We start from the raw sequence: 27,940 nt of genomic DNA on the forward strand, positions 1-27,940 counted from the left end.
GAATATACTGTATCCTTCACCATCTATACTTTACTATTTATTTCATCTTAGCTGCTCATCCATATTTTATACTTATATATTCTCATTCCTTTACTAGATTGTAAAGGAATGGGATTCTTCTGTGGTCTCCAACTGCTAGTAAAACGCATGCTCTTCAACCGATCGCTACCCGCCCGCCCGACTAGCATCACTACTCTGGACGGTTCTGACTTAGAATATGTGGACAACTATAAATACCTAGGTGTCTGGTTAGATTGTAAACTCTCCTTCCAGACTCACATTAAGCATCTCCAATCCAAAATTAACTCTAGAATCGGCTTCCTATTTCGCAACAAAGCCTCCTTCACTCGGCGATGTCGTTTATAAAATAGCCTCCAACACTCAAATTAGCAAATTAGATGTAGTCCATCAGTGCCATCCGTTTTGTCACCAAAACCCCATATACTACCCACCACTGCGACCTGTATGCTCTCGTTGGCTGGTCCTTGCTACATATTCGTCGCCAAACCCACTGGCTCCAGGTCATCTAAGTCTTTGCTAGGTAAGGCGGGGCTTTATCTCAGCTCACTGGTCACCATAGCAACACCGACCCGTAGCACGTGCTCCAYCAGGTATATTTCACTGGTCATCCCCAAAGCCAATTCCTCCTTTGGCCGCCTTTCCTTCCAGTTCTCTGCTGCCATTGACTGGAACGAATTTTAAAAATGATTGAAGCTGAGACATCTCCCTCACTAACTTTAAGCGTCAGCTGTCAGAGCAGCTTACAGATCGGTGCAGCTGTACACAGCCCATCTGTAAATAGCCCATCCAACCAACTACCTACCTCAGCCCCGTTTTTGTTTTTCTGCTCTTTTACACACCAGTATTTTCTACTTGCACATCCTCATCTGCACATGTATCACTCCAGTGTAAATTGCTAAATTGTAATTACTTTGCCACTATTGGCCTATTTATTGCCTTTCCTCACTTAATTTTGCACACACTGTATTAGAGGTTGACCGATTATGATTTTTCAACGCCGATGCCAATTATTGGAGTACCAAAAAAAGCCGATACCGATTAATCGTCCGTTTAAAAAAATATATATATATATTTGTAATGGTAATTACAACAAAATAAGTGTTCATTCAGTATTAACTTAATATAATACATCAATCAAATCAATTTAGCTTCAAATAAATAATGAAACTGGTTTAAATAATGCAAAAACAAAGTGTTGGCGGAGAAAGTAAAAGTGCAATATTTGCCATGTAAAAAAGCTAAKGTTTAAGTTCCTTGCTCAGAACATATGAAAGCTGGTGGTTCCTTTTAACATGAGTCTTCAATATTCCCAGGTAAGAAGTTTTAGGTTGTAGTTATTATAGGAATTATAGGACTGTTTCTCTCTACCATTTGTATTTCATATACCTTTGACTATTGGATGTTCTTATAGGCACTATAGTATTGCCAGCCTAATCTCGGGAGTTGATAGGCTTGAAGTCATAAACAGCGCAATGCTTGATGRACAGCGAAGAGCTGCTGGCAAATGCACGAAAGTTCTGTTTGAATGAATGCTTACGAGCCTGCTGCTCAGACTGCTTTATCAAATCATACACTTAATTATAATAACACATGTCATTAATATGGTCAAATCCGGAAACTATCATTTCGAAAACAATGTTTATTCTTTCAGTGAAATACGGAACCGTTCCGTATTTTATCTAACGGGTGGCATCCCTAAGTCTAAATATAGCTGTTACATTGCACAACCTTCAATGTTATGTCATAATTATGTACAATTCTGGCAAATTAATTACGGTCTTTGTTAGGAAGAAATGGTCTTCACACAGTTCAGCCCAAACTGCTGCATATACCCTGACTCTGCTTGCACWGAACGCAAGAGAAGTGACACAATTTCCCTAGTTAAAATAAATTCATGTTGGCAGGCAATATTAACTAAATATGCAGGTTTAAAAATATATACTTGTGTATTGATTTTAAGAAAGGCATTGATGTTTATGGTTAGGTACACGTTGGTGCAAAGACAGTGCTTTTTTCACAAATGCGCTTGTTAAATCATCACCTGTTTGGCGAAGTAAGCTGTGATTCGATGATAAATTAACCGCAACGATTATACCGCAACGATTATATGCAACGCAGGATAAGCTAGATAAACTAGTAATAWCATCTTCCATGTGTAGTTAACTTGTGATTATGTTAAGATTGATTTGTTTGTTATAAGTTTAATGCTAGCTAGCAACTTACCTTGGCTCCTTGCTGTACTRGCGTAACAGGTAGTCAGTCTGCCACGCAGCCTCCTCGTGGAGTGCAATGTAATCGGCCATAATCGGTGTCCAAAAATGCCGATTACCGATTGTTATGAAAACTTGAAATCGGCCATTCTGATTAATCGGTCGACCTCTACACTGTATACATATTTTTTTATTGAGTTATTGACTGTACGTTTGTGTAACTCTGTTTTTTTCCCCCGCACTGCTTTGCTTTATCTTGGCCAGATCACAGTTGTAAATGAGAACTTGTTCTCTACTGGCCTACCTGGTTAAATAAATAAAATATTGTATTAGGTTTTGTTGTGGAATTGTTAAATACTGCTGCACTGTTGGATATAGKAGCATAAGCATWTCGCTACACTCGCAATAACATCTGCTAACCATGTGTATGTGASCAATTAAAAATATATTTGAAAGTGTTAAGCTTTAATTTTCCTGAATATGTAAATAGTCCAGGTGGCCGGTTGCTACATTTTTCAGCAGTCTTATGGCTTTGGGGTAGAAGCTGTTAAGGAGCCTTTTGGTCCTAGACTTGGCGCTCAGGTACTGCTTGCCATGCGGTAGCAGAGCGAACAGTCTATGACTTAGGTGACTGTAGTCTTTCACAATTTTTTGGGGGCCTTCCTCTAACACTGCCTAATGTATATGTGTGTCCTGAATGTCAAGAAGCTTGGGCCCCAGTGARGTACTGGGCTYTACGCACTACTCTCTTTAGCGCCTTATGGTCAGATGCCAAGCAGTTGCCATACCAGGRGGTGACGCAACCGGTCAGGATGCTCTTGATGGTGCAGCTGTAGAACTATTTGAGGACCTGGGGACCCATGCCAAATCTTTTCAGTCTCCTGAGGGGCAAAGGCATTGTCGTGCCCTCTTCACAACTCTTGGTATGTTTGGACCATGAACGTTTWATGTTGACACCAAGGATCTGAACTCTCGACCTGCTCCACTACAGCCTCGTGAATGGGGGTGTGTTAGGCCATCCTTTTCCGGTAGTCCACTATCATCTCCTTTTGTCTTGCTCACATTGAGGCACAGGTTGTTGTCCTGGCACCACACGGCCAGGTCTCTGCCCTCCTCGCTATATGCTGTTTCATCGTTGTCGGTTAATAGGCCTATTCTATTGAGGATCTTTGAATGTCCTTTGAGTTGGCTAGCTAACAAGCTTGTGTGTGCGCAGAGCTGCACAATAATTAGCACATCTTACCTTTTTGTAGTTAATTAATCTGGTGTTAAGTGATCTAGGCCTATAGCATCCTTAACTAGCATAATTTTAATCCGTTCTTCTCTAGCTAATAACAAATCTTGCTCCCTATCTTCTGAATCACGATTCTGTCAGTACAGTAGCCTATGCTTTGGAGGGGCAGGTAGCTTAAACACTCGCGCAGAGACACTGGCAAAGCTTTTCAGCTTCTAGGCAGACACTGGAATAAGTTTGAGTGGCAGCCTGAGGGCTTTGCATATGCATATRTTTTTTGTGGACTAGAAAAATTGCCTGGAATGTAAAATAACGTTATTAACTTCTTATGGCTGGGGGCAGTATTGAGTAGCTTGGGTGAATAAGGTGCCCAGAGTAAACTTGTAGTTTCACTGACTGTTGACGAGGTGAGACGCTACCGTCCCACATACCCTAGAGAAGTTAAAAGCATAGGATGCTGGTTAACTTCTTATGGCTGGGATCCCATTAACGGGATCGATATGACAACAGCCAGTGATAGTGCAGAGCGCCAAATTCAAAACAGAAATCTCATAATTAAATTTCCTCAAACATACAAGTATTTTACACCATTTTAAAGATACACTTGTTAATCCCACCACAGTGTCCGATTTCAAATAGGCTTTACGACGAAAGCACAACATATCATTATGTTAGGTCAGCACCTACTCACAGAAAAACACAGCCATTTTCCAACCAAAGAGATGGGTCACAAAAAGCAGAAATAGAGAATTAATCACTAACTTTTGATCTTCATCAGATGACACTTATAGGACTTCATGTTACATGTATGTTTTGTTTGATAAAGTTCATATTTATATCCAAAATCTCAGTTTACATTGGCGTGTTACGTTCAGTAATATTTTGCAGAGAGCCACATCAATTTACAGAAATACTCATAATAAARATTGATAAAAGATACAATTATTATACATGGAACTGTAGATAAACCGCTGTGTCAGATTTTAAAAAAACTTTATGGGAAAAGCACACCATGCTATAATCTGAGTACAGCGCTCAGAGCCCAAACAAGCCATGACGATATCTGCCATGTTGTGGAGTCAACGTATGTCAGAATAGCATTATAAATATTCACTTACCTTTGATCTTCATCAGAATGCACTCCCAGGAATCCCAGTTCCACAAATGTTTGATTAGTTCGATAAAGTCCATAATTTATGTCCAAATACCTCCTTTCTGTTTGTGTGTTCAGTACACAATCCAAACTCACGAGGCGCGGGCAAGTCCATGCGAAAGTTCAGACAGTCATATTACAGTTTGTAGAAACATGTCAAACGATGTATAGAATCCATCTTTAGGATGTTRTTAACAAATCTTCAATAATGTTCCAACCGGAGAATTCCTTTGTCTTCAGAAATGCAATGGAACGCAAGCTAACTCTCTCACTTGAACGCGCCTGGTCAGCTCATGGCTCAAAGAGCCCTCATTCCCCCCTCCTTCACAGTAGAAGCATCAAACAAGGTTCTAAAGACTGACATCTAGTGGAAGTCTTAGGAAGTGCAACATGACCAATATCCCACTGTATATTCGATAGGCAAAGACTTGAAATCCTACAAACCTCAGATTTTCCACTTCCTGGTTGGATTTTTTCTCAGGTTTTTGCCTACTATATGAGTTCTGTTATACTCACAGACAACATTCAAACAGTTTTAGAAACTTCAGAGTTTTCTATCCAAATCTACTAAAAATATCAAATCTACTAAAAATATGCATATCCTAGCCTCTGGGCCTGAGTAGCAGGCAGTTTACTCTGGGCATGCTTTTCATCCGAACGTGATAATACTGCCCCCTACCCAAGAGGTTAAAATAACGGTTCTGTTCCGGAACAGTATGGATGACTTTTGTTCCAGGTCCGTTTCTTTTCCTTAATGTTATTTTCTGTTCCCTGAACCGGTTCCAACCCCTGGTTTAAGGTAAAATTAGTTTGAAATAAAAGATGTCTACATGGTTGCTTATTACATTTACATTTACATTTAAGTCATTTAGCAGACGCTCTTATCCAGAGCGACTTACAAATTGGATGGCTTATCTTTTAAACATGTCCTGCGTGATGATAAAAGGAGTCTTAGGACACTAAACCTTCCAAAAAGATTCCATCTTTACTAGGGGGTCACTTTTTGAATTCAGAATAAACCCTTTTAAAGTTTGCTGGTTGTACCAGTTTTTACATTTTGTCTCTCAATCTGCATTGGCATCTGTTTGTAGGGGGATATCGGAGGGAAGATTCCACTCTGATTTAGAGGGTTTGGGTTAAATGCGGAAGACACATTTCAGTTGAATACATTGTTGGACAACTGACTAGGTATCCCCCTTTCCCCCCCATTTCCCTATCCACTGGTTTTTGGGGCTTTAGTTCTTTGAGGATACTGGGGTTGAGAAAGGGAGTAAAYAAAAATGTCTTCCTCCATTTTGCCGCAGCACAGAGCTGGCATYATGTTATTATGGAAGTCACAGCCGAAGCCCTGGCCTGTTTGATGGGCCTTGTCAGGGAACAGCTGAATTTCATCCGTGACTGAWCCCCAGTCCCTCACTGCTAGTCCCTTTGACGGGCCTCTGCGCACCCCCTGGCTGGGATTTGGGGATTTGCCTAACCAGAGAAGAGTGCTCTCGTTCACGACACCAAATCCATCCACCCCAAATCTGGTGTATGACAGCAGGGAGACTTCCGTTATCCAGGATGAGCATGTGCAGCCCTAGTCTTTCATGTGTTCTTTGCCCGCAGCTCTGCTTTCCACTAAGATGTTATCACTTCATATTTCACAGATCTTTTATCTGGAGTGCTAACGTGCATGTTTTTATCTAATTTGGAAGTTGAGATGAGGCCTAACTCTGTGTGGCTGGCTTCTTGTATTTCTCTTTACATACGGTGGTGCTGTGAGCCTATCACCCCATAGCACTGTGACTGCGTCGGTGGAGAATTTATGACTTTCATAAGCAGAACCGTGACTATTGTTAGTTCTCATTTTAGGTAGGCCTATTTCTTGCTTATCAGATTAACAACATTGTTTTTGCGTAGGGATGTTGCACTCAGTCATTGATGTAGTAGGGTAGGATGAATAATGAATGCCGGGTGGACAATGTGCTGTTGAAAAAGCCCTTTATCCCTGTGGCTCCGCTGTAGAGTAAGGGCCAGTCAGGTGTCCAGGTTAGGTGCTCATGTCAGGGTTTCTCTTATTAAGCCAAATATGGGTCTGGCACYTTAGTGGTTTCTTGTTCATTGAGCACATAGTGGATCCTCCTGCAGCACAGAGTGATGGCACGATCTTTCATTTCTGCAGTGATGACACTGAGCTGCGGATGCTGAGGCACGTCTGGGGTGATATTTAATTGGAGGGGGAACAAAAGGCCCATTTTGTCTCAACTCTCCTGAAAATTAGAGCAGCAATTAAGGCCAAATCTTACTTTGGGTTATTTAATTATGCATGCACAGTCACATCCAGTAAAAATGGATTGGCTTTTTTTGTTATTCAAGGTCTACTACCTCCCGTAGTCATTTCTGTACCCTACATTGGCTACTCATTAAATTGTATGGATCATTAAAGGATAACTCCACACAACAATACTTTGGTATTTGTTTCATTAGTCACTGGTTGATATAGTCCCAATATGTCTTACATGTTAGCAATCAGGTTTTCGAGATCTACAACTTTCAGAATATATAGAAATATAGCTGGTATGATGCATTTTGTTTCTGTATTTTGAAAGTTGTAGATCTCAAACTTGATTGCTAACATGTAAGACATATTGGGACTATATCAACCAGTGACTAATGAAACAAATACCAAAGTATTGTTTTTGGGTGGAATCTTCCTTTTAAGAAGAGCTGGTACTTTAAACAAATGCTACTCTGCATGGTGCATAGAGGTCTTTGTCTAAGTAGAGGCATACCCCTCTCTAGCCCAGCAAGAATACAGTGACTCTGTCACCTTCCAGCTTGTACAAAGGGGCCTTAAATGGCAGTTGGTTGTTGMCAGGGTCTTCGACGAGGTTTGAACATCACATACCTTATTTAGGACAGGCAAGGGAATCGTGCTAGTTGAACCAAATCAATTGAGCAATTTGTGAGCATTTTTCTCCATTTGATTTAGCCTAATTTCCCTTCCATCTGTATTCAAATGCAGAGCCATGTCCTCACTCAAGTTTGTGCACTCATTTCCCACATAACACTCTAAATGGCTTTTAAGTGTTGAAGTTGTTTACTTTCTGTCAGTTGCACAGTAAGATCTATAGTCTGGTAGACATTTTTAGAGGGAGGGAATAATGTACTTCATTGGGTGCACACTCAATCAAATGATGTTTATGTAGTAGCTAAGTGCTCAGTATTCAGAGAGCATTTGAGTTGTCTGCCAATTTTATAAATGCCTCAAGTCACTCTCCTTATTGTACTCTAAACGAAGTATTTGCGTCCATAACGATTGCCAAGGTCAATCAGATGTTTTTTCCCTAGTCTTTACATTTTTTWAAATCTCTGGTTAAAAGTGGTATCAGTGGTTGTGGCTAGGAACAATTGAGTACGCGGAGAGCTGTTGGACCTTAGCATTTGAGAATGCTACAAATCTCAAGTGTCATTGTCAATGCTACTGTATTGGTAGTTTCATTTAGACAGGAAACTCTCTATTTTAATACTCAGTAGGATACTCTTAACATTTTATAGGTACTAGGGCTGTTCCCGACCACAAAATCTTGGTCGACCGAGAGTTGTCTGTTCTAGATAGAAATTGTTAAACGTGTATTTTATCCATATACAGTACCATTGAAAAGTTTGGACACACCTACTCATTCAAGGGTTTTTCTTTATTTGTGACCGTCTCAAATCAGTCTTATGTAGCAAAATTTTAAATGTTGTTTGGATAAAAGTAGAGACTCTGAGCTACCAAATGGTGTATCATACACTACAGTTGATGAACAATGGGAAAGTACAAGTTTATCAAATTTCAAAGCAAWATTAAACTCACTTGTGAGAAAAWGGCCTTTGATTGTTTTGGTACTAGCATGAATCTGCAGGTAGCTAACCAACCAGGTTGAATGTTAGCTATTTAACATTATGCTATAGCTAGCCAAGTAAATGGCTCTTTCTGTCAAAATTAGAATCGTGTAATATCTGATAGTCTGGCTGGCTACATTATCTTACCCGTATACATCATTCATGATTGGACGCGTCTCCTGTCGGATGCCATGGTTGCCCTTAGCTTCCGGATTACATCTTCAAACTATCATACTCGAATTCCACTGATTTCAAAACTCAGTCCTCCAGAAAGTGGAGAGCAACACTTATGCAGTTTTAATATACAATACATAAAAAAACTGCGTTAGACAGGATTACCTAGACATACTGACCAGCTCAAATAGACAGAACCGTGCTATATGGCAGACCAATCCAAACATCTCTCAGCATGTTCAGGCCACTTATTTTAGCCAATCATGGCTAGTGGGAAGGTTGCRCKCTTTTTCTTTGGCTAAACCAACTAGGCTCGTAATTTAATTGTATTTGGATTTAARGATGGCATATGTTAAGACACATGAAAGGTCACATGTTCGAGAAGGCATTTCTGCTAAAAAAACGCATTTCGATAAAAAATAAAAAGTTTATATTAAAATGGCTCTCCTGTGAAGTAGTGACCCGCGACAGTTTCCTGAAACGGGTCACATTTTTTAAACTAATTTCTACATTGTGGAATAATATTGAAGACATCAAAACAATGAAATAACACATGTAATCATGTAATTTTTCAATTAACAGGTGTGCTTTGTTTAAAGTACATTTGTGGAATTTCTTTCCTCAATGCGTTTGAGCCAATTGTGTTGTGACAAGGTAGGGGTGGTATACAGAAGATGCCCCTATTATTTGAAAGTCCATATTATGGCAAGAACAGCTCAAATAATCAAATAGAAACGACAGTGCAGTCGCAAAAACCATCAAGRGCTATGATAAAACTGGCTCTCATGAGGACCGCCACAGGAAAGGAAAACCCAGAGTTACCTCTGCTGCAGAGAAACCATTACTAAAGGACAACAATGAGAAGAAGACTTGCTTGGGCCAAGAAACACGCGCAATGGACATTAGACTGGTGGGGGAAAAATGTAGTCCAAATTTGAGATTTTTGGTTCCAACCGCCGTGTCTTTGTGCGACGCAGAGTTGGTGAACGGCTGATCTCTGCATGTGTGGTTCCCACCATGATGCATGGATGTGTGATGGTTTGGGGGTGCTTTGCTGGTAACACTCTGGGATTTATTTACAATACAAGGCACACTTAACCAGCATGGCTACCACAGCATTCTGCAGTGATACACCATCCCATCTGGTTTGCGCTTAGTGCCACTATCATTTGTTTTTCAACAGAACAATGACCCAAAACACACCTCTGGCTTTGTAAGGGCTATTTGACCAAGAACGAGAGTGATGGAGTGCTGCATCAGATGACCTGGCCTCCACAATCATCCGACCTCAACCCAATTGAGATGGTTTGGGATGAGTTGGACCGCAGAGTGAAGGAAAAGCAAGTGGTCAGCATATGTGGAACTCCTTCAAGACGGTTGGAAAAGCATTCCTCATGAAGCTGGTTAAGAGAATGTCAAGAGTGTGCAAAGCTGTCAAGGCAAATAGTGGCTACTTTGAAGAATTTCAAATATAACATATTTTTATTTGTTTAACTTCTTATGGGTGTCCCACCTGGCCAACATCCGGTGAAATTGCAGAGCGCAAAATTCTAACTAACTTTCATAAAATCACAAGTGTAATACATCAAAATAAAGCTTAACTTGTTAATCCAGCCGCGGTGTCAGATTTCAAAAAGGCTTTACGGCGAAAGCAAACCATGCAATTATCTGAGGACAGCGCCCCGCATACAAACACATGAAAAACATATTTCAACCAAGCAGGTGTGACACGAAATCAGAAATAGCGATATAAAAAATGCCTTACCTTTGATCTTCTGTTGGCACTCCAAGGTCCCAGTTACATCACAAATGGTCCTTTTGTTCGATAATGTCCTTTTATATCCATAAAAACTCAGTTTAGCTGGCTCGCTTCAGTCAATAATCCACCCAGTTTCCCTCCATCGAAATGCATACAAAAAGAAATCCAAACGTTACTAAAACTTTAACAAACAAGTCAAGCAACGTTTATAATCAAACTTTACGTACCCTAATACGTAAATAAACRAAAATTTGAGACGGAGAATCGTTATTGTCTTTACCGGAGAAAATAATAGCAAAGAACCCGCTCTCCTCCACGCGCTTGGAAACACTACAGCCAAATGGGAGCCACCCAGAAAAACTAATTTCTGGCTCATTTTTCCAAAAACCAGCCTGAAACTCTTTCTAAAGACTGACATCTAGTGGAAGCCCTAGGAACTGCAATCTGGGAGGACTTGGACTTATAATTAAAGTGATAGCCATTGAAAATAGAGGTAGGCTGAATTTTTATATTTATTTTTGGGGATGGTTTGTCCTCAGGGTTTTGTATGGTGTATCAGTTCTGTTATACTCACAGACATAATTTTAACAGTTTTTGAAACGTTTGTTTTCTATCCAAATCTACCAATTATATGCATATCCTAGCTTCTGGGCCTGAGCAACAGGCAGTTTACTTTGGGCATGCTTTTCATCCGGATGTCAAAATACTGCCCCCTACCCAAGAGAGGTTAACACTTTTTTGGTTACTACATGATTCCATATGTTATTTAATAGTTTGATGTCTTTACTATTGTACAATATAGAAAATGGTAAAAATGATCTTTTGACTGGTACTGTAGACACCCTATGCGTTTTAATAAAATACCCTTTAAGGCAGGGATGTGCCTGAGTAATTGAGTACTTGAACGGATGTCAAKACTATCTTTAACCAGATATCACACTTTTTTTTTAAATATATATTGGAAAAAAATTGAAATTGTCTTGACTACTATGTTAATTTGGCATCACACAGTTCTTTTACATTAACTAGAGCTGGGACCATAAACCAAAAATTACACCGACATTGCCCTCTTACGAAGCAATTTTGATTGTCGGTAATTTCAGAGATTAGGCTGCACAARGTTGTCTGCTAATTTTAGTTTTTTTTCTAAAACCATTATTTGGTCAACAGTATTGTGTATTAACTTGCTTCCTGCAATGAAAATATCTTCCTTGTTTTGCTGTTGGCTCTTATTCCCGCRTCCCCCCCTCTGCACACAGAGTAAAGGGAGAGATGCATACTGACAGTTAAGCAACATTCTAAATATGCTTCTCGGCTTTGTGAGTAACAACAATTTTCCAATGATCAAATAACATCACTTTACAAGCACAGTATGTAATTAGATGGTGCYTCAACGGATTGACTAAATGGGGTCAGCCCAAATAGGTACCCTACGGAGATTATTGAGTTTAACATGGCAAATCATGTAATTGAATTTGAGTGTGATATTAAAAAGGTTTGCGTTGGTTTGTACTGATGTTAGTGTTTGGAAGTCAGCGCCTGACTGTGCTGGTTTGCCCACTTGGATGTCACGCCCCATTAAAAGTTATGGTCCACTTGATTCATTCTGTGCAATTTATTTTCAACCATACATTTTAATTTCCTCGTATTCATATTCAAGATCCTTGTTAAGTCTTAATGACTCCATTACATTGAACTCAGTCTGGAGTCTTTGCCAGGCCTCTGAGGGCGGATCAGCTCTCATACTTTCCTCTTAAGTTTAATCATGCTAGTTAAGCAAACAAAGTGCTTCAAACTTCTCAGTATTTGAAGTTTGCACATTTCTTGACGGAACTGAAATATCTTAGATTTGATATTTTGCTCTTTCCAGTCCCGCTGGACTACCTTGTCATCTTAATTGTCTTCTTCGCCTCGTTATTAGTAGGCAKATTGGCGCGGGGAGAGATTTGAGCCCCACAGATGGCCCGTGCCCTGCCTGACTCATTCAGAGATATACAGTCACAGGGTGCTGAGGCCAGGAAAGATGGGGATTTATCCCTGCAGAGTCTTCCTTCGGAAGGATGAATCATCTCCTTTCAGCAGAGTGGCGACACCCCCCTCCYTTTGCCAATTCATCTCACAGCTATAGAATATGTAGTAGCAGCTGTGTGTTTGGAAATAATGATGAAGGGTTGAGGGTGTACAGAGACGGTGTAATTACCGGGGCCCTGGCAGTAAATTCTCTGACCCCCAGGATTGTCGAATTTGTGGCGCTCCGCTCATCCGGATGTGGTCTCTTTGGGCCAAGGATAGCTTGTTTCAATGGTAGCTTTACTGTCTCTGATTTTAGCGAGCTTACCAGGGAGCGCGTARTCTGCTCGCTGTGAAGTGTGTACTGTCTTGATGGGGGCTTTATTGAGCGCCGTCGCCTGGTTGACGTTTGAGCCAYTGAGGCGTGCGTGTCTTAGKCTGTCTTTGCTATCGGTCTCKGTGACTCCTGGGGTCGGCTAGTCATTCTGCTGTACGGCGGTATGATAGTGATGCTTTGTCTGGGGGGGAAATAATTGCAGCTCCAAGCTTTACCAGCGTACTGGGAAAGCTCAGGGCCTTTTCTGCTCACTTGCACCTTCAGACCCGAGAGCACCCCCTCAGAGTCCAACGGTTGACCTCCCACCGAAGTCAAGTTCTGATAAACTGCCACATCAGGCGACGACTGAGCGAGAAGTAATTTCATGCATAATTGTGTTTTGGGTGGTTGAACCAGAAGAGTGGGGGAGATATGAAGTCCTCATGAGCAGGCTGTCTCACCCCCCCCCCCCCCCCAATTGGATAATGATGAGGAAGACTGGAAGTTTGATCCAAATCACAGAGATGTTGTTTGCCTATTCATTGAGTGGTGTCAATGGGTATTAAACATGTTGATTTTAAATATGATGGTGATTACATATGATTGTAATTACCACTGACGTTGTCCTTACTGTTTTGATATCTCCCGTTGATTACCGAGCAGTTATGACAGGACGCTTTTTGTCAAAGTAATTGCGCCACTTCTCTGAGCATTCACTTTAGGGCTGGGACAGTACCAGTATTGCGACGCTCCTTAGTATTGTGGCATGGAAACAAAACCCAAAGGGGATTTTAACTTCTTTAGGAAAACAGCCCTAGTGTTGGAAACAAACATGTTATCATCCAGAGTCACATTTCTTTCTTTCTCTCCCCTCTGGACGTCTTGGTTAGGCGCCGCATCTATTTTCTCCTTTGCTCGCCACAAAACAGGCTCTTATGATCGCTTTTGTGTGGTGCAAACGGCTCAATTCGTCGTCTAACACTCGGGGTCATACACTGACATAGCTTCCAAGATGTCGCTTCTGCAACGGCCTGTAAGCAGGTAGCAGTCGATATGATCCTCCTTTTAACGTAATCTTATAGATGATCCTTTCATCCAGATGGATCTGGCTACCCGTGGAGCAGTATAATATTGAAAGGGGAGTTGTAGGGATGAACAGTTAAGTCATGCAAAAGCTATGAGATGGCGAGGGGCCCCATGCAGCTTCTCATCACGATCAGCGCACGAGCTCTCAAAATATCCAATGGCTTGACATCGATGCTTCCCCACTGTGCACTTCACTGTTTGCAGACGGTCGTCAAATCTGCACTTTAATAAGGCGCCTCTATAGGTTTGGTATTATGGGCTCAGTTTGTCTTTTAGGATTTTTATATAGTATTTGGCAGGGTGTTGTGATGTGTAAAAAGCCTATTTTTTTTTTTTTTTTTTGAATAATTAGGCGTGAGTTTTAAAACCCAGCTCCATTTCACTGGCCAATCGTGGTGTGTTTGTCTGCAGTGCTGTCGCTGTASCGCCATTCTCATGTTCCCCCGCAGATTTTTTGTCATAAACACCCATAACCAATATTTGTTTCCTTTCTGCCCCCATAAGTCTAACACTCCCTCTCTTCTGGGAGACAGCTCAGCTCCTCTGAGGCAAGAATGCCTCTGGTGTGCTCCTCAAAAGAAGCCGCTTTAAGTTGGAGGATTTGACTGCCGACTCGAGCTTTTATTTTGTTATGGGGAAGGGTTCCTGTGCCAAACTGMAAATGTTCCTACTCAGCTTGGTTGTGTTTGTTCACTGGCTCCTTCAGCAGAGTGCTGTAGGTGTTTTTCTATTTGATTGTTTACTATCCACGGGGAGGCTTCTCTGTTGTTTACTTTCCCCTGCTTTGTTCAAATGTCACATCCGCTTAGATGGGGAGACTCTGGGGAGATGGAGGCTAAGCTCTACTTGATCGGTCTAGTTCTGCAGCCCCACTGTGAGAAGAAGCCTGCTCTTAAAGCTGGAAGTCTTAAATAAGAAAGGAGCATTGCACCTTTTTAACCTAGTCAGAATCCTGSAATCATCTTGAACTCCATCTCTGCCTCTACAGTCATTGTTTATAGGTTGGTGAAGTTGGATTATAGCTTCCCCGTAGTGGTTATTTGAAGACTGAAGAAAACTATTGCTGAATTACAGTTCATATACGGAAATCAGTCAATTTAAATTTAATTAGGTCCTAATCTATGGATTTCACATGACTGGGAATACAGATATACATCTGTTGGTCACAGATGCCTTTAAAACAATGGTAGGCGCGTGGATCCGAAAACCAGTCTATCTGGTGTGACCACCATTTGCCTCATGCAGCGTGACACATCTCCTTCGCGTAGAGTTCAGGCTGTTGATTGTGGCCCGTTCCCTGAAACGGTTTCTGACAGTTTGTGCAGATATTCTTCAGTTGTGCGAAGCCAGATGTGGAGTTCCTGGGCTGGCAAGGTTACGTGTGGTCTGCGGTTGTGAGGCCGGTTAGACATACTACCAAATTCTCTAAAACAATGTTGGAGGCAGCTTATGGTAGAGAAATTCTTTCAATTGTCTTACAACAGCTCTGGTGGACATTCCTGCAGTCAGCATGCCAATTGCACGCATTGTGTTGTGACAACTGCACATTTTAGTGGCCTTTTATTGTCTCCAGCACAAGGTGCACCTGTGTAATGATCATGCTGTTTAATCAGCTTCTTGATATGCCACTCCTGTCAGGTGGATGTATTATCTTGGCAAAGGAGAAATGCTCACTAACAGGAATGTAAACACATTTGGGTCTGACATTTTAGAATAAATAGACTTTTTGTGTGGACAATTTCTGGGATCTTTTTATTTCAGCTCATGGGACCAACACTTTACATTGCGTTTATATTTTTGTTGAGTGTAAATAAATTCTGTGCTAACAGGTCTGCATGCATAAGCAGGTTAAAGTGAAACAATCGCATATGTCATTTTGCATGTTTTTATAGACTTTGACTTAATATCTCAGACAACCTTTTCCCACTGACTTAAATGCTGAGGAGTGGAATTAATTGACATTTTTTTTAGTCTCTGTCATTCATTGTTCACAAGGGCTTACTTTCATCTCAGATGGATGAATCTAGTTTTCGTCTGTCATTCCCCGTTTCATGCTAATTTCAAAACTGCCCCTTGAAGTCTAGGGGGAGGTTTGCCAGGAAGGCTTTTATTGATAGTCCTTTGTTACTAAATTATAAAATTTGACAATGAATCATTTTTTGAAAAACATTTAATTMGAGGCAATCTGCATAAAGCATAGGTCAAACATTTTAATAATCAAAATGGCGGGCGGTAAAGTTGTTTCTATCGCAGAGCATGCTACTGACTGCTTRTACCCTGATATTGCGCATCTGTAATAAAAATACCTCTGTGAAAATGACGACTTGTTTTGTTTTCTTGGACTGGCTCAGTGCAATTTCTCAGGAATGCAGCACATCCCTGTAGAGAAAGCTTGTGTAAACTGTTCTTATGGGGACTTTTGAGATCAGAGGGATTTAGAATTGCTTCCAAACTGTCCTCTGGTTCCTAAGAGTATGGCTTTGTTTCAGGAATGCCTCGCATTCACAAACTTGTACCAATTTATTMTATGTAGCCATGTCCTTAGTGTTTGGTCAATGTGGTTCCTTGATCAGTGTTTGGCTACTTTCAAATGAGCTATGAGTTTGGGGGTGCCCAAGCTCCTTGATGTGTCCCTGTGATTGATTTCTGGTTTCATTGAGTGTCAGGAAAGAGTCTAGATGAGCTGGCCTCATTTGAGAGGGACTGGCTGCTCACGTCACTCTGCTTCAKCCTCTCAAAGGAAGGGCCACAACACATTTGGCAACGGCTTTATTCATGAGCTCGTTTTTGTTTCGTTTTTCTAAAACTGCAATCTATCAAGTGTGAAATGTTTTTTTTTAAATAGAATTTGCCCGCTCTGCATGCTCCACCGCCAGCCGTTGATGCCTGTACCATGAGGCTAAACAACCATTTTTATTTTTCAGAAGCCGCGTACACACTTGTTTTAAAGTTTGGTCATGCAGTGCAGGGACTTGCTGAGCGACGTTCTGAAACTCTTGTAAGGCTATGCGTTTTCTTTTGTTTTAGAACTGCGGCTGACCTCCGGAGGTCCTGAACATGCTTAGCAAGCACTCTGACCCGCTCAATCTGTGTCTCATTGGGCCAGGCTGCTGTTGAACTGTTCCATMTGTGCATCGTCCATGACTGAGCTCAAAGTTCTGTTTCTGCTGAGCGCCAGAACGCAAAACCATGCAAATCTAATTGAGCCAAATACAACAAGTGTAGCCTTTATGGTGAACCGCAATAAGGCCCGAGAGGGTGTGGTATGTGGCCAATATACCACGGCTAAGGACTGTTCATAGGCACGGRGCAACGCGGAGTGCCTGGACACATCCCTTAGCTGTGGTATATTGGCCATATGCCTCAAACCCCCAAGGTGCCTTATTGTTATTATAAACTGGTTACCAACGTAATTAGAGCCGTACAAATGAATGTTGTCATACCCGTGGTATACGGCAAATCTGGAGCAAATAAGTCGAGCAAATAAACCAGACCGATTTTCTTTTTTTCTTTTTCTTTTTTGTCTTCTCTCCCCAGGCTAGGCCCAAACATAGCAGAACTAGGCTATATGCTATTGAACAGCTCTTGAAAATATGGTATTGAGGGAGCTCCATTCAAAAGACAATTTTAGAAGCACTAACGATTTTGGCAAACTTGACAGTTGGGATTCAGAAATGTTTCAATGCCGTTTTCAAATGGCTTTAATTCCGTTGTTCCCATGAACAGGGTTGGAAATTAACACCCGCCAAATGCAGATAGACTTTGTCATTCACGGATAAGAATGCATTTTTCACCAGCCACGTTGCCGGGTGGTCACACAGYGCATTTGGTAACTTTTTAAAAGCGGATTTATTTTTTAATATCCAAACTCACAGAAGTTGGTCAAAACGCAACTAGTGTGACTTTGTCCTCGTMTTTCTTGACTACGAAGACATCGCAGTCTGAGATAAAAAAATTAAAAATAATAATAATCAGACAAGTGAGGGTCAGTGTAATGGCCCATCCCTTAAAGGGCCAACTGAACATCTCACGTAATGATTGTGCTTGATTGAGCATGGATCACTCCCGAAAAAACGTTTATTAACAAACTTTTTAGTCATTGTTCACCTAGATGTATTTGTGTGCTTCTACATTTCTACTTAGGAGCGCATCATGGCAGCGTAGAGCCCTGAACTATAGTCATAAATAAGCCCTTTCACTCAGCATTTTGTGGCAGGGCAGGCGCTTTTAACCAAATACATTTGGTTAAAAGAAGCAGGTCACAATTTTTATGAATYGAGTAGATTTAAAATCTGCCTGTCACAGTGGCTGGTAGACCAKAAAGTTAATTTCCCACCTTGCCCATGAACTATCAATATGGATATCATAATTGTGTCTGCTCTGCAGATGGCTTTACATAGCGTGTCATTTTTCATGTGTTGATTTGACTTGACAGTTGCTAAGATCCTTGCTTATTGACATGATGGCAGTATGCCCCACCTAGGAACTGAAGCAGCAGCCATCTGTTATTGTTTCCCAACAACTACAGCCAGCTGYCTTGTTTTGAAAAGTAAAAAATTGTGACATTTTGAGTTAGACATTAATTAGTTTTGTTCATAATTTGACAGATTTTTCATGGTGTTATGATTTAACGACGTTCCGCGGATGCTGGTTTATCTCTGGAAGCCATGCGCACGATCAGATACAAGTTCTTTGCTGTTTCAMCAAGTGTTTACACACTGAAATTATGCAGATTCTTTTTTATTGCTCATTCTGTAATCCCCGAAATGGTTGACTTGGCGGAATCATTAGCTCAATTTGGTATTCATCACATACTGATCTTATGAGCATATAGTTTTTCTTTCCCGCTCTTGTTCATGCAAACACTACTAAATCAGCGGTGACAGAACCTCATGAAMCCTGTATACTGGTGAGCAGGTAATTACAGCTAACATTTAAATCCAGAATGATCAACAAATTTCCTGTAGCATTTGCACAATATTGCCATCAAACATCCACAAAATGCAATTACTTGACGGATCGCTCAGTAATTTAACCGTGTCGCGTGAATAGGAATACAGCCCATTCGCCAAAACGTCTTCTCGTCCAGCTTCTGTCTCTGTTGGACACTGCAGTATTATAGTAAACCAGTGTCACTCTTTTCCGCCATATGTGACTTGTTTCAGGAAACTAGGCGTATGTCGCACGTCACTACTTCACAGGAGAGCCATTTGAACGTAAACATAATTTAAAAAAAATTAAATGCATTTTTTGTGCCTTCTGGAACATGTGAACTTTCATGTGCCTTAACTACCTTGTATTCCATCCTTAAATACGAAGACACTTTTTAAATGACGAGCCTAGTTGGTTTAGCCATGGAAAAAGGGAGGGACCTTCCCACTAMCCATGATTGGCTGACATAATGGATGGACATGTGGCGATGAGTTTGGATTGGTCTGCCATGTAGRATGCTTCTGTCTATAACGTGAGCTGCTCAGTATGTGTTGAAAGTTTTTCAACTTTCAAAGCAGAATTACTTCCCATTTTCTTTTTCAACTGCAGTGTCTGATATACCATTTTGTAGTTCGAGTCTCTACTTTTATCCAACGTAAAAAAAATAATAATACATAAGTCACATATGAGCATGCGGTGAGAAGGGGAATAGGCTGTGTTTGCACAGTCCTGCCTAGTGGGTGGGTCCTCCCCCCGAATGCTATTGAGTCGTATGGAAAGTAGCCAAGACTGGGTCTTGGTAGAGCCTTGGCTGACGGTCCTTAATCTCCCATGGGTCTCCTAAAGCCTGCTGTAWTGCTTCATCTCCAAGTAATTCAACTGGAACATCCCATAAGTGACCATTATCAAGCTAGTTCTGGTGTATGTATTTGTAATCCTGTTATTCAAATGTTTCATTTAGGTGGCAACTCAGAATATTACTCCTAACCTCCTCTTCTAGAGTTGACACTTGCATTTGTTCTCTCCCATACCTGCTTTTGAAGGCGTTTCACTCTTAGGCAGGAGTCGCGACTCCAGTATGGATTTGTTGCTAGTTGGTCCCCATAGACTTCATTTGGCATTTATTCGCAATACTTTTCCAATTTAAAAAAAAAATCTGAAATGGCAATAAGACATGCCATAGCTGTGTAAAGTCGGGCAGTTGGGAWTTTTTTTAACTTGCTTTTACCGAAGTCAAAGGCAGAACCAGATGTATGCTACTTATTGTGACTGGCTTTTTGAAAAGGTCACCGCTCTGCAGATGGGTCTGCTCCCAACCTGTGCGTTCTTGGTTTGTTTGCGACTTGTGTGGGCTTTTGTGTGCAAATTCTACGAAATCACCAAACGCCTGTGTTAAACATTGAGCTGTTGTGTTTCAGGCAGCCCCAGCTTAATATTTGGTACCACTGCGTGGTTAATTCCCTGAACTCTAACACTTACAGGTAATCTATCCATAGTGTGAAGACAGCGGGCAATTAGGCTTAGTCAAGGTGGCAAGTGCACTCCGGGACAAAAGTCCATTTGGACATTTATCCAAACAGCAGGAGCAGGGTAGGAAAACCAATGATGCATTTGATTATGTGGTTACCAAGGTGSAAGACGTTACCGGCCCATAAACCACAAAGGAATCCCTTTTTTAATGCACTGAATGAGGGCTTTGTAACAATGGAGAACTCATATCTGTAACGGACATGATCGAAATTAGTTGTGATGCCTAAGGGCATCCCCAACCAATTTCAAATGTATAAGATGCTGTGAATAATTGCATTTCGCAGTGAAATTTGCTTCAGAGTTGACACGTAAAGCCACATTTAGTTCATTTCCATGCTTCCGAGGCCAGACGMGATTTAAACGGCAGGGGTTTGTCGCTTGAAGCTCACCTGCTCACTACTTGATGGTGCGGTGATGTTCTGTCGGCCGGGACCGACTAGGCAGTTATGCATTAAATTGCTAATGCACTTGGCAGGCCACATTATCCGCCCCATCAAAGTGACAAGTGCAAGGATAAAACACTCTGCTCTGCTGTCCATGAGATCATTGGAAAATGTTGAGACAGCGGGTGAAGTTTAAAAAAATATTTTTTACAAGTGCTTTCTGCGGTTCTCTTTATTTCCGCCTCTGTGCTTTGACAGTTGGCGAACAATAGCTTCCCTGTGTAGGGTATGAGAGGTTAGGTTGTGGCAGTAAGTGCTGGGCACCTCTTATACCTTTCTCGTCTCTCCATGCTCCAGAGTTTGAAAGAAACACTGGTGTTGCTGGCTCATGCTCAAACTTGTGAAAGTGTCCAGTCTCAGGTTCTAAGATAATGTGATCTGACTGCATGAGGAGCCACAGGGATACACCGTCCTAGTTCCATCTCCGTGGAAGAGCCAGCTTGTCTGTGCTCATCATGTGCTCTGCAATATAAGGTGTGTGTGTGTGTGTGTGCATTCTGTGCTCAACAGTAGCTTGGTCTCCTCTCTAGACGTGTCAGTCAGTGAATAATGAATGAGCCATAACGAAAGCATGTGTCGTATTCTACTTGAAAGTGAACTGCAACAGTAAGTGCACCAGACGTATGCATAGTGCAAGTGTTTGTTTACATCCTTTAATTCTTTGTTCCTCGCTGGCTTTTGTCACTGTTCAAAGCCTACTTCCTCGATACCAGAAATCCTTTTAAAAGCGCCAGAACTTTAAATCTCCCGTGTGTACCCGCCGATATAAAATAACATAAGCCTAGAAAAGACAGTCTGACTAGAATTTGTCCCCCAAAACACTTTTTATCAAAGGATTTTTGGCCATCCCCTTTCCCCACCTGCACATACGAGTCCTTCGGGRGAGTTGTGTAGAAGAAAAAGCACCATGCAGTGAGTAATGAGCTTGCCACCCATTTTGGGYTGTGTGTGTGTGAGCTGCTTGTCTCCCAGCAGCTCAGTGACAGTGTGCTGGCTGYCTCGAATCTCCTGAATCATCTGCTATGAAGCCAACGTATGAGGGAAGGATGCTGCTATTGTCCTTAGGGGTTGCTGACATACCAGCGTCGGGACTGTTTCTGCAGACAAACGTGGTCTGTCCCAAGGATGGATGTCCTTATTTCAGAGCCACAGGTGCATCACATTGATTACACAACTCTCATGAAGTGTGTTATATTACTCTGGTTACGTCAACTGCCCCCTACATATAAACTGTTTCTTTGTTTTTTCWCTGCCTCGCGCTGAGCCATATGAAGATTTGAGATCTTAATCAAACTCACGGCCTAGCGTGGAATCTAAGCAAAGCAAGCGACCACCTGTGAATCTGTATGCAAAGCGTTTACAGAGTGGCTTCTGGCAGACGTTTCACAATCTTTCGAGAGAATGAAATGAAAGCTTGCCGTTTTCAGAGCGGCGAGCGACGTCGCGCAAACCAAGCGGACTCTGTTCGGGTTGGAAGTTTYGTATGTCTCCGTATTGTCAGATGAAGTTGGTAATTGTCCTTCAAACTTGCACTAGCAGTAGACTCTTCTTTTTCCAAGGATGTGTTAACACGCAGGCCTACGCATATATGGGCATTCTACAGAGGACCCGCACGGAATGAGGCGAGGAGATAATGTGCCCGTGTATTATACTTAATGGTTGCTTTTTCTCTGGCAGTTGTCTTCCTAGTGTCTGCTTTTCTTAGTGTTTGTGGCTTGATAGCAGTCCAAACCGTTAAATATCTTCGGTTGCATTAACCTCACTAGGGTATGTGCCATTTTTCCAGCCAAAGAGGGGAGTCACAAAAAGCAGAAATAGAGAGAAAATTAATCACTAACCTTTGATCTTCATCAGATGACACTCATAGGACTTCATGTTACACAATACATGTATGTTTTGTTCATATTTATATCCAAAAATCTTAGTTTACATTGGCATGTTATGTTCAGTAGTTCCAAAACATCCGGTGATTTTGCAGAGAGCCACATCAATTTACAGTAATACTCATAATAAACATTGCTAAAAGGTACAACTTATGCATGGAATTTTAGATCCACTTCTCCTTAATGCAACCGCTATGTCAGATTTCCAAAACACTTTACGGAAAAAGCACACCATGCAATAATCTGAGTACAGCGCTCAGACACAAAACCAAGCCATACAGATATCCGCCATGTTGTGGAGTCAACAGAAGCCAGAAATAGCATTATAAATATTCACTTACCTTTGATGATCTTCATCAGAATGCACTCCCAGGAATCCCAGTTCCACAAATGTTTGATTTGTTTGAAGTCCATCATTTATGTCCTAATACCTCCTTTTTGTTCGCGCGTTTAGTTCACAATCCAAACTCACGAGGCGCGGGCAAGTCCAGGCAAAAGTTCAGACAAAGTCATATTACAATTCGTAGAAACATGTGAAACGAAGTATAGAATCAATCTTAGGATGTTTTTATCATAAATCTTCAATAATGTTCCAACCGGAGAATTCCTTTGTCTGTAGAAATGCAATGGAGCGCAAGCTAACTCTCATGTGAACGCGCATGGTCAGCTCATGCCACTCTGACTCATTCAGCTCCCATTCCCCCCCTCCTTCACAGTAGAAGCATCAAACAAGGTTCTAAAGACTGTTGGCATCTAGTGGAAGCCGTAGGAAGTGCAATATGACCCCATAGACACTGTATATTCGATAGGCAATGACTTGAAAACCTACAAACCTCAGATTTCCCACTTCCTTGTTGGTTTTTTTCTCAGGTTTTTGCCTGCCATATGAGTTTTGCTATACTCACAGACATCATTCAAACAGTTTTAGAAACTTCAGAGTGTTTTCTATCCAAATCTACTAATTATATGCATATTCTAGCTTTTATGGCTGAGTAGCAGGCAGTTTAATTTGGGCACGTTTTTCATCCAAAATTACGAATGCTGCCCCCTACCCTAGTGAAGTTAATTTAGCCAATTGATTATTTCTTGAAGACACCTTTTTTTTTGGTCACTTAAGCCTGTGCTGGCTGGGACATTGTTAGAAGTGAGGCTTTGTGAGAGTGCAGAATTATGAATGTGATTGAACTTGCAGTTGATCGGAGTCTTATTGGCTCCATTGCTGAAGGGAAGCCAACTCTCTCAAATGATACAAAGCATGTGCAGCAACACTGGCCGCCTTATTATTTACTGATTCTACAAAAAAAAAGGCTTTTCTTTCCAAATAATATTTTGTTTGCTCATTCAACAATATCTTAACAAGATATTTGTATTAGCTATCTGCTTTTGTGTGCCACTGATTATTTTTGCCTTGTACCAAACAAAGCCATCTTCTCCATCTTCCCACAGGTTCAACTACAGGTCGACYCATCATCTGACCACAAATGGGTTTTACGAGTTCCTCAACTGGTTCGACGAGAGGTCGTGGTACCCCTTGGGGAGGATCGTGGGGGGCACAGTAAGTTTAACACGTTCCCTTCTGTGATCAAGTTTAAGTCATCCCAATGAAAAACGAACCTGTTGGATGAACACATTACATATAAATAAATATAGGCCTAGACTCCCTGTGTGGTTGTAGTGGGGGGGGTTAGCTGAGGAAGCACCATGACCGCACCTTTTCATAAGCCTCCCCCAGGACTCTTTGGTCTTAGTCACYCTCCGGAAGCAACCAGTGAGCTGTGTTAACTTGGCCGATTCCCCATGACTGTTTACCAACAAGAGCAGATGTTGGGAAATCACYACCTTTTTCACCGTGAGTTAAAGCCTGCAGAGCCAGCAGGTWGTATCTTCCATTCTCCTCCTTCGGCGGAGCCTCGTATTTTTGGGCYGACCTGTAAAATGTGCACTGAGCACTGTGAATAAAATACAACCCCGCTCTTCCTCCCCAGCTCCCGGCATGTCTCTCTGAACTGTGAGCACAGTAGCTAATGGGGRGACGGTTTTCGCCAGCCTTGGTAGTGCAAACCTTTCGAAATGGCTCCCTCTGTTACCTCCGTCACTTTCTCCACCTAGGTTGGCAGCTGAAGTTTCTCTCTTTGTTCCCTGCTGTGTACAGTGTATTTACTTCAGGGTGGTGGGAGACGAGCGCCGAGCAGTTAAGACAGCCAGACATGTCAGCACTCAGTACTACTGTCAGTCGTTTTAGCAGCAGCAGATATTGCAGCTATGGAATATAGGCTAGTAGCAATGGCAGGTGTTGCTGTTTAGTAGCAATGGATTGTCATCCTGCACAAGGGATCCGAACATCCTAACCTGCGGATAACAGGTCTATGTGTAGGCAATGGACCACACTGGTGCTCAGRGCGCCAGGTTACCGGTCACGGTCAGCGCTGAGAGTGCAGCAGGGTTTAAACCACAGGTGGGTCTGACGCTGGGTACACAGAATGCAAATGCTCAGCGACATGCAAATACATGCAAACTGGCTGTAGATCCAGGTTGAATACCTCTGACAGATAACTCTGCCGCTGTTAACTTATTTTTGCTGCATGTCGGCTACCTGGCTCAATAAGCTCTGTTTTTCTCCCGCGACACACGATTGCACTATGAAGGTGAGAAGTGTTTCCCTCGGCTGTCCTGATGGTACTTACACGCAGTCTACGAGGTATGAAGGGCCTTTGAATTTTGTCAGGTAGCCTTCGGGAATGTTACAAATCACCTGTTCTGAAAACAGTGCTTCCATGAAGTCCTTCTCAGAAATCACACCAGTTGTGGGAATACTGTAGTGTGAAAGCAAATGAGTTRGTACTCTCTGACAGTCAACAGAGTGTAGGGAATGCAGTCCTACACAATGCATGACTAACTAGGGCMGTTGCAGTGGCCGTATTAATGGCGGTCATGAGCGATGACCGCGTTCAAATTCCACGTGGCCGATGAGTCCTAATCAATTGTGCGTACAARTGGCCCAGCGTTGGCCGGGGGTAGGCCGTCATTGTAAATAAGAATGTTCTTGCCTTTTTTTTAAATGCACCTCGTGTACACTTCAGAATGGGGAAAAATATCCATCCCATTTTATTCAGCTAAAGTGAAATTATTTTCTTCTTCCTATAAAATCGTATAATATAAAATAATGGCACGGGACTTATGAGCATGTACTGTATCGCAACCATTTCCATGACATAGGCTGACCAGGTGAATCCAGGTCAAAGCTATGATCCCTTATTGATGTCACCTGTTAAACCCTCTTCGATCCGTGTGGCTGAAGGGGTGGAGACCGGTTTGTAAGCTGTGAGACATGGATTGTGTGCGTGTGCCATTCAGAGGGTGGATGGAAAAGACGAAAGTGCCTTTGAACGGGGTTTGGTAGTAGGTACCAGGCGCACCGGTTTGAGTGTGTCAAGAACTGCAACGCAGATGGGTTTTTCACGCTCAACAGTTTCCCCGTGTGTATCAAGAATGGTCCACCACCCAAAGGACATCCAGCCAATTTGACACAACTGTGGGAAGCATTAGAGTCAACATGGGCCAGCATCCCCGTGGAACACTTAACTCCTTGTAGAGTCCATGGCCACGACAAATTGAGGATTTTCTGAGAGCAAAAGGGGGTGCAACTCAATATTAGGAAGGTGTTCCTAATGTTTTGTGCCCTCAGTGTATGTTGTCTGTGAAATGAGCTATGCTATAACCTATGGCGTTGTGCGTAGCCAGATAACATACGGTAGGCCAACACATTCTGTTCTTCTGAAATACATTTTCTTCATATCGTGTCTCTTTGGAGCTGCCTAAAATAAATCATGGATTCGTTGTGATGGTGTATATCTACATGGATTTATTAGGCTTGCGTAAATGTYSYRSRTRSYAASYRSRACGTCCGTGGCTTGTATGCGGCTTGTATGCACGGAGGCCTGGAGATGCTAAACGGGTTTGTTAATTAACGGTCAATTACCTTGAGACCGGAAGTAATTTGCATGACAACCGGCTGACATTATTCCATGACCGCCACAGCAAATCTAATGATCAAATCYACGTTTATTTGTCACGTGCGCCYAATACAACAGGTGTAGACACCTTACAGTGAAATGCTTACTTACAGGCTCTAACCAACAGTGCAAAACAGGTATTAGGTGAACAATGAGTAAGTAAAGAAATAAAACAACAGTAAAAAGACAGTGAAAAATAACAGTAGCGAGGCTATAAAAGTAGCCTACCAATTGAGGTAGTATGTACATGAATGTATAGTTAGTGACTATGCATGTATGATAAACAGAGTAGCAGCAGCGTAAAAGAGGGGTTGGGGGGGGACGCACAATGCAAATAGTCCTGGTATCCATTTGATGACCTGTTCAGGATTCTTATGGCTTGGGGGTAAACACTGTTGAGAAGCCTTTTTGTCCTAGACTTGGCACTCCGGTACCGCTTGCCATGCGGTAGTAGAGAGGACAGTCTATGACTGGGCTAGTCAATTTTTAGGGCCTTTTTTAGGGCCTTCCTCTGACACCGCCTGGTGTAGAGGTCCTGGATGGCAGGCAACTTAGCCCCAGTGATGTACTGGGCCGTACGCATTACCCTCTGTAGTGCCTTGCGGTCGGAGGCCGAGCAGTTGCCATACCAGGCAGTGATGCAACCAGTCAGGATGCTCTCGATGTTGCAGCTGTAGAACCTTTTGAGGATCTCAGGACCCATGCCAAATCTTTTTAGTTTCCTGACGGGGAATAGGCTTTGTCGTGCCCTCTTCACGACCGTCTTGGTGTGTTTGGACCATTGATGTGGACACCAAGGAACTTGAAGCTCTCAACCTGCTCCACTACAGCCCCGCCAATGAGAATGGGGGCGTGCTCAGTCCTCCTTTTCCTGTACCTCTTGAAGTGCAGCTTGACTGTATCAAATGCAATCCATCCCATGCAGATTGTGAAGTACACCCAAGAGTTGCCTGACTTTTTTTTCTTCAGGCATTACATTAACACCTGAACGGTGTCACACTGCCATTTCTTCAGAGTGGTATTCCCCAAAACCCTTTGTTGCTAGTCTGCATACTAGCACCTCTCCCATCTCCGAACAGGGATCTAAAGCAGTGTGCCGCAGCCCACCCCTGCATCCTTCCTCCTTCATCCCGCCCCGCCATTAGCTCTCCTTCTCTCCCCTCTCTGTATTCAAACTGCTGCAGATGAGTCTGACAGCCCTCGTTCATTGTGCATGCTAACACGAAGGGTCACGCCTTTAGTCGACGGACGAGCAGATACCAGTTAATGTGACAGTGACTGCGTCTCTGCAGATCCCTCGTTTCTC

At 42.2% G+C, this 27,940-nt stretch overlaps 1 protein-coding gene across 1 annotated transcript in view; it reads left to right on the plus strand.

The window, feature by feature from the left end:
- The window catches only part of LOC111955945 (dolichyl-diphosphooligosaccharide--protein glycosyltransferase subunit STT3B), an 86,425-nt gene that overhangs the window by 24,518 nt on the left and 33,967 nt on the right, over positions 1–27,940 (plus strand). The window contains exon 2 of the mRNA XM_023976332.2: positions 24,068–24,176. Coding sequence (XP_023832100.1) covers positions 24,068–24,176 — 109 coding nt within the window. The remainder of the gene's footprint in view (positions 1–24,067; positions 24,177–27,940) is intronic.

Source organism: Salvelinus sp. IW2-2015, linkage group LG31, assembly GCF_002910315.2.
Source record: "Salvelinus sp. IW2-2015 linkage group LG31, ASM291031v2, whole genome shotgun sequence".
In the NCBI taxonomy this organism is placed as follows: domain Eukaryota; kingdom Metazoa; phylum Chordata; class Actinopteri; order Salmoniformes; family Salmonidae; genus Salvelinus; species Salvelinus sp. IW2-2015.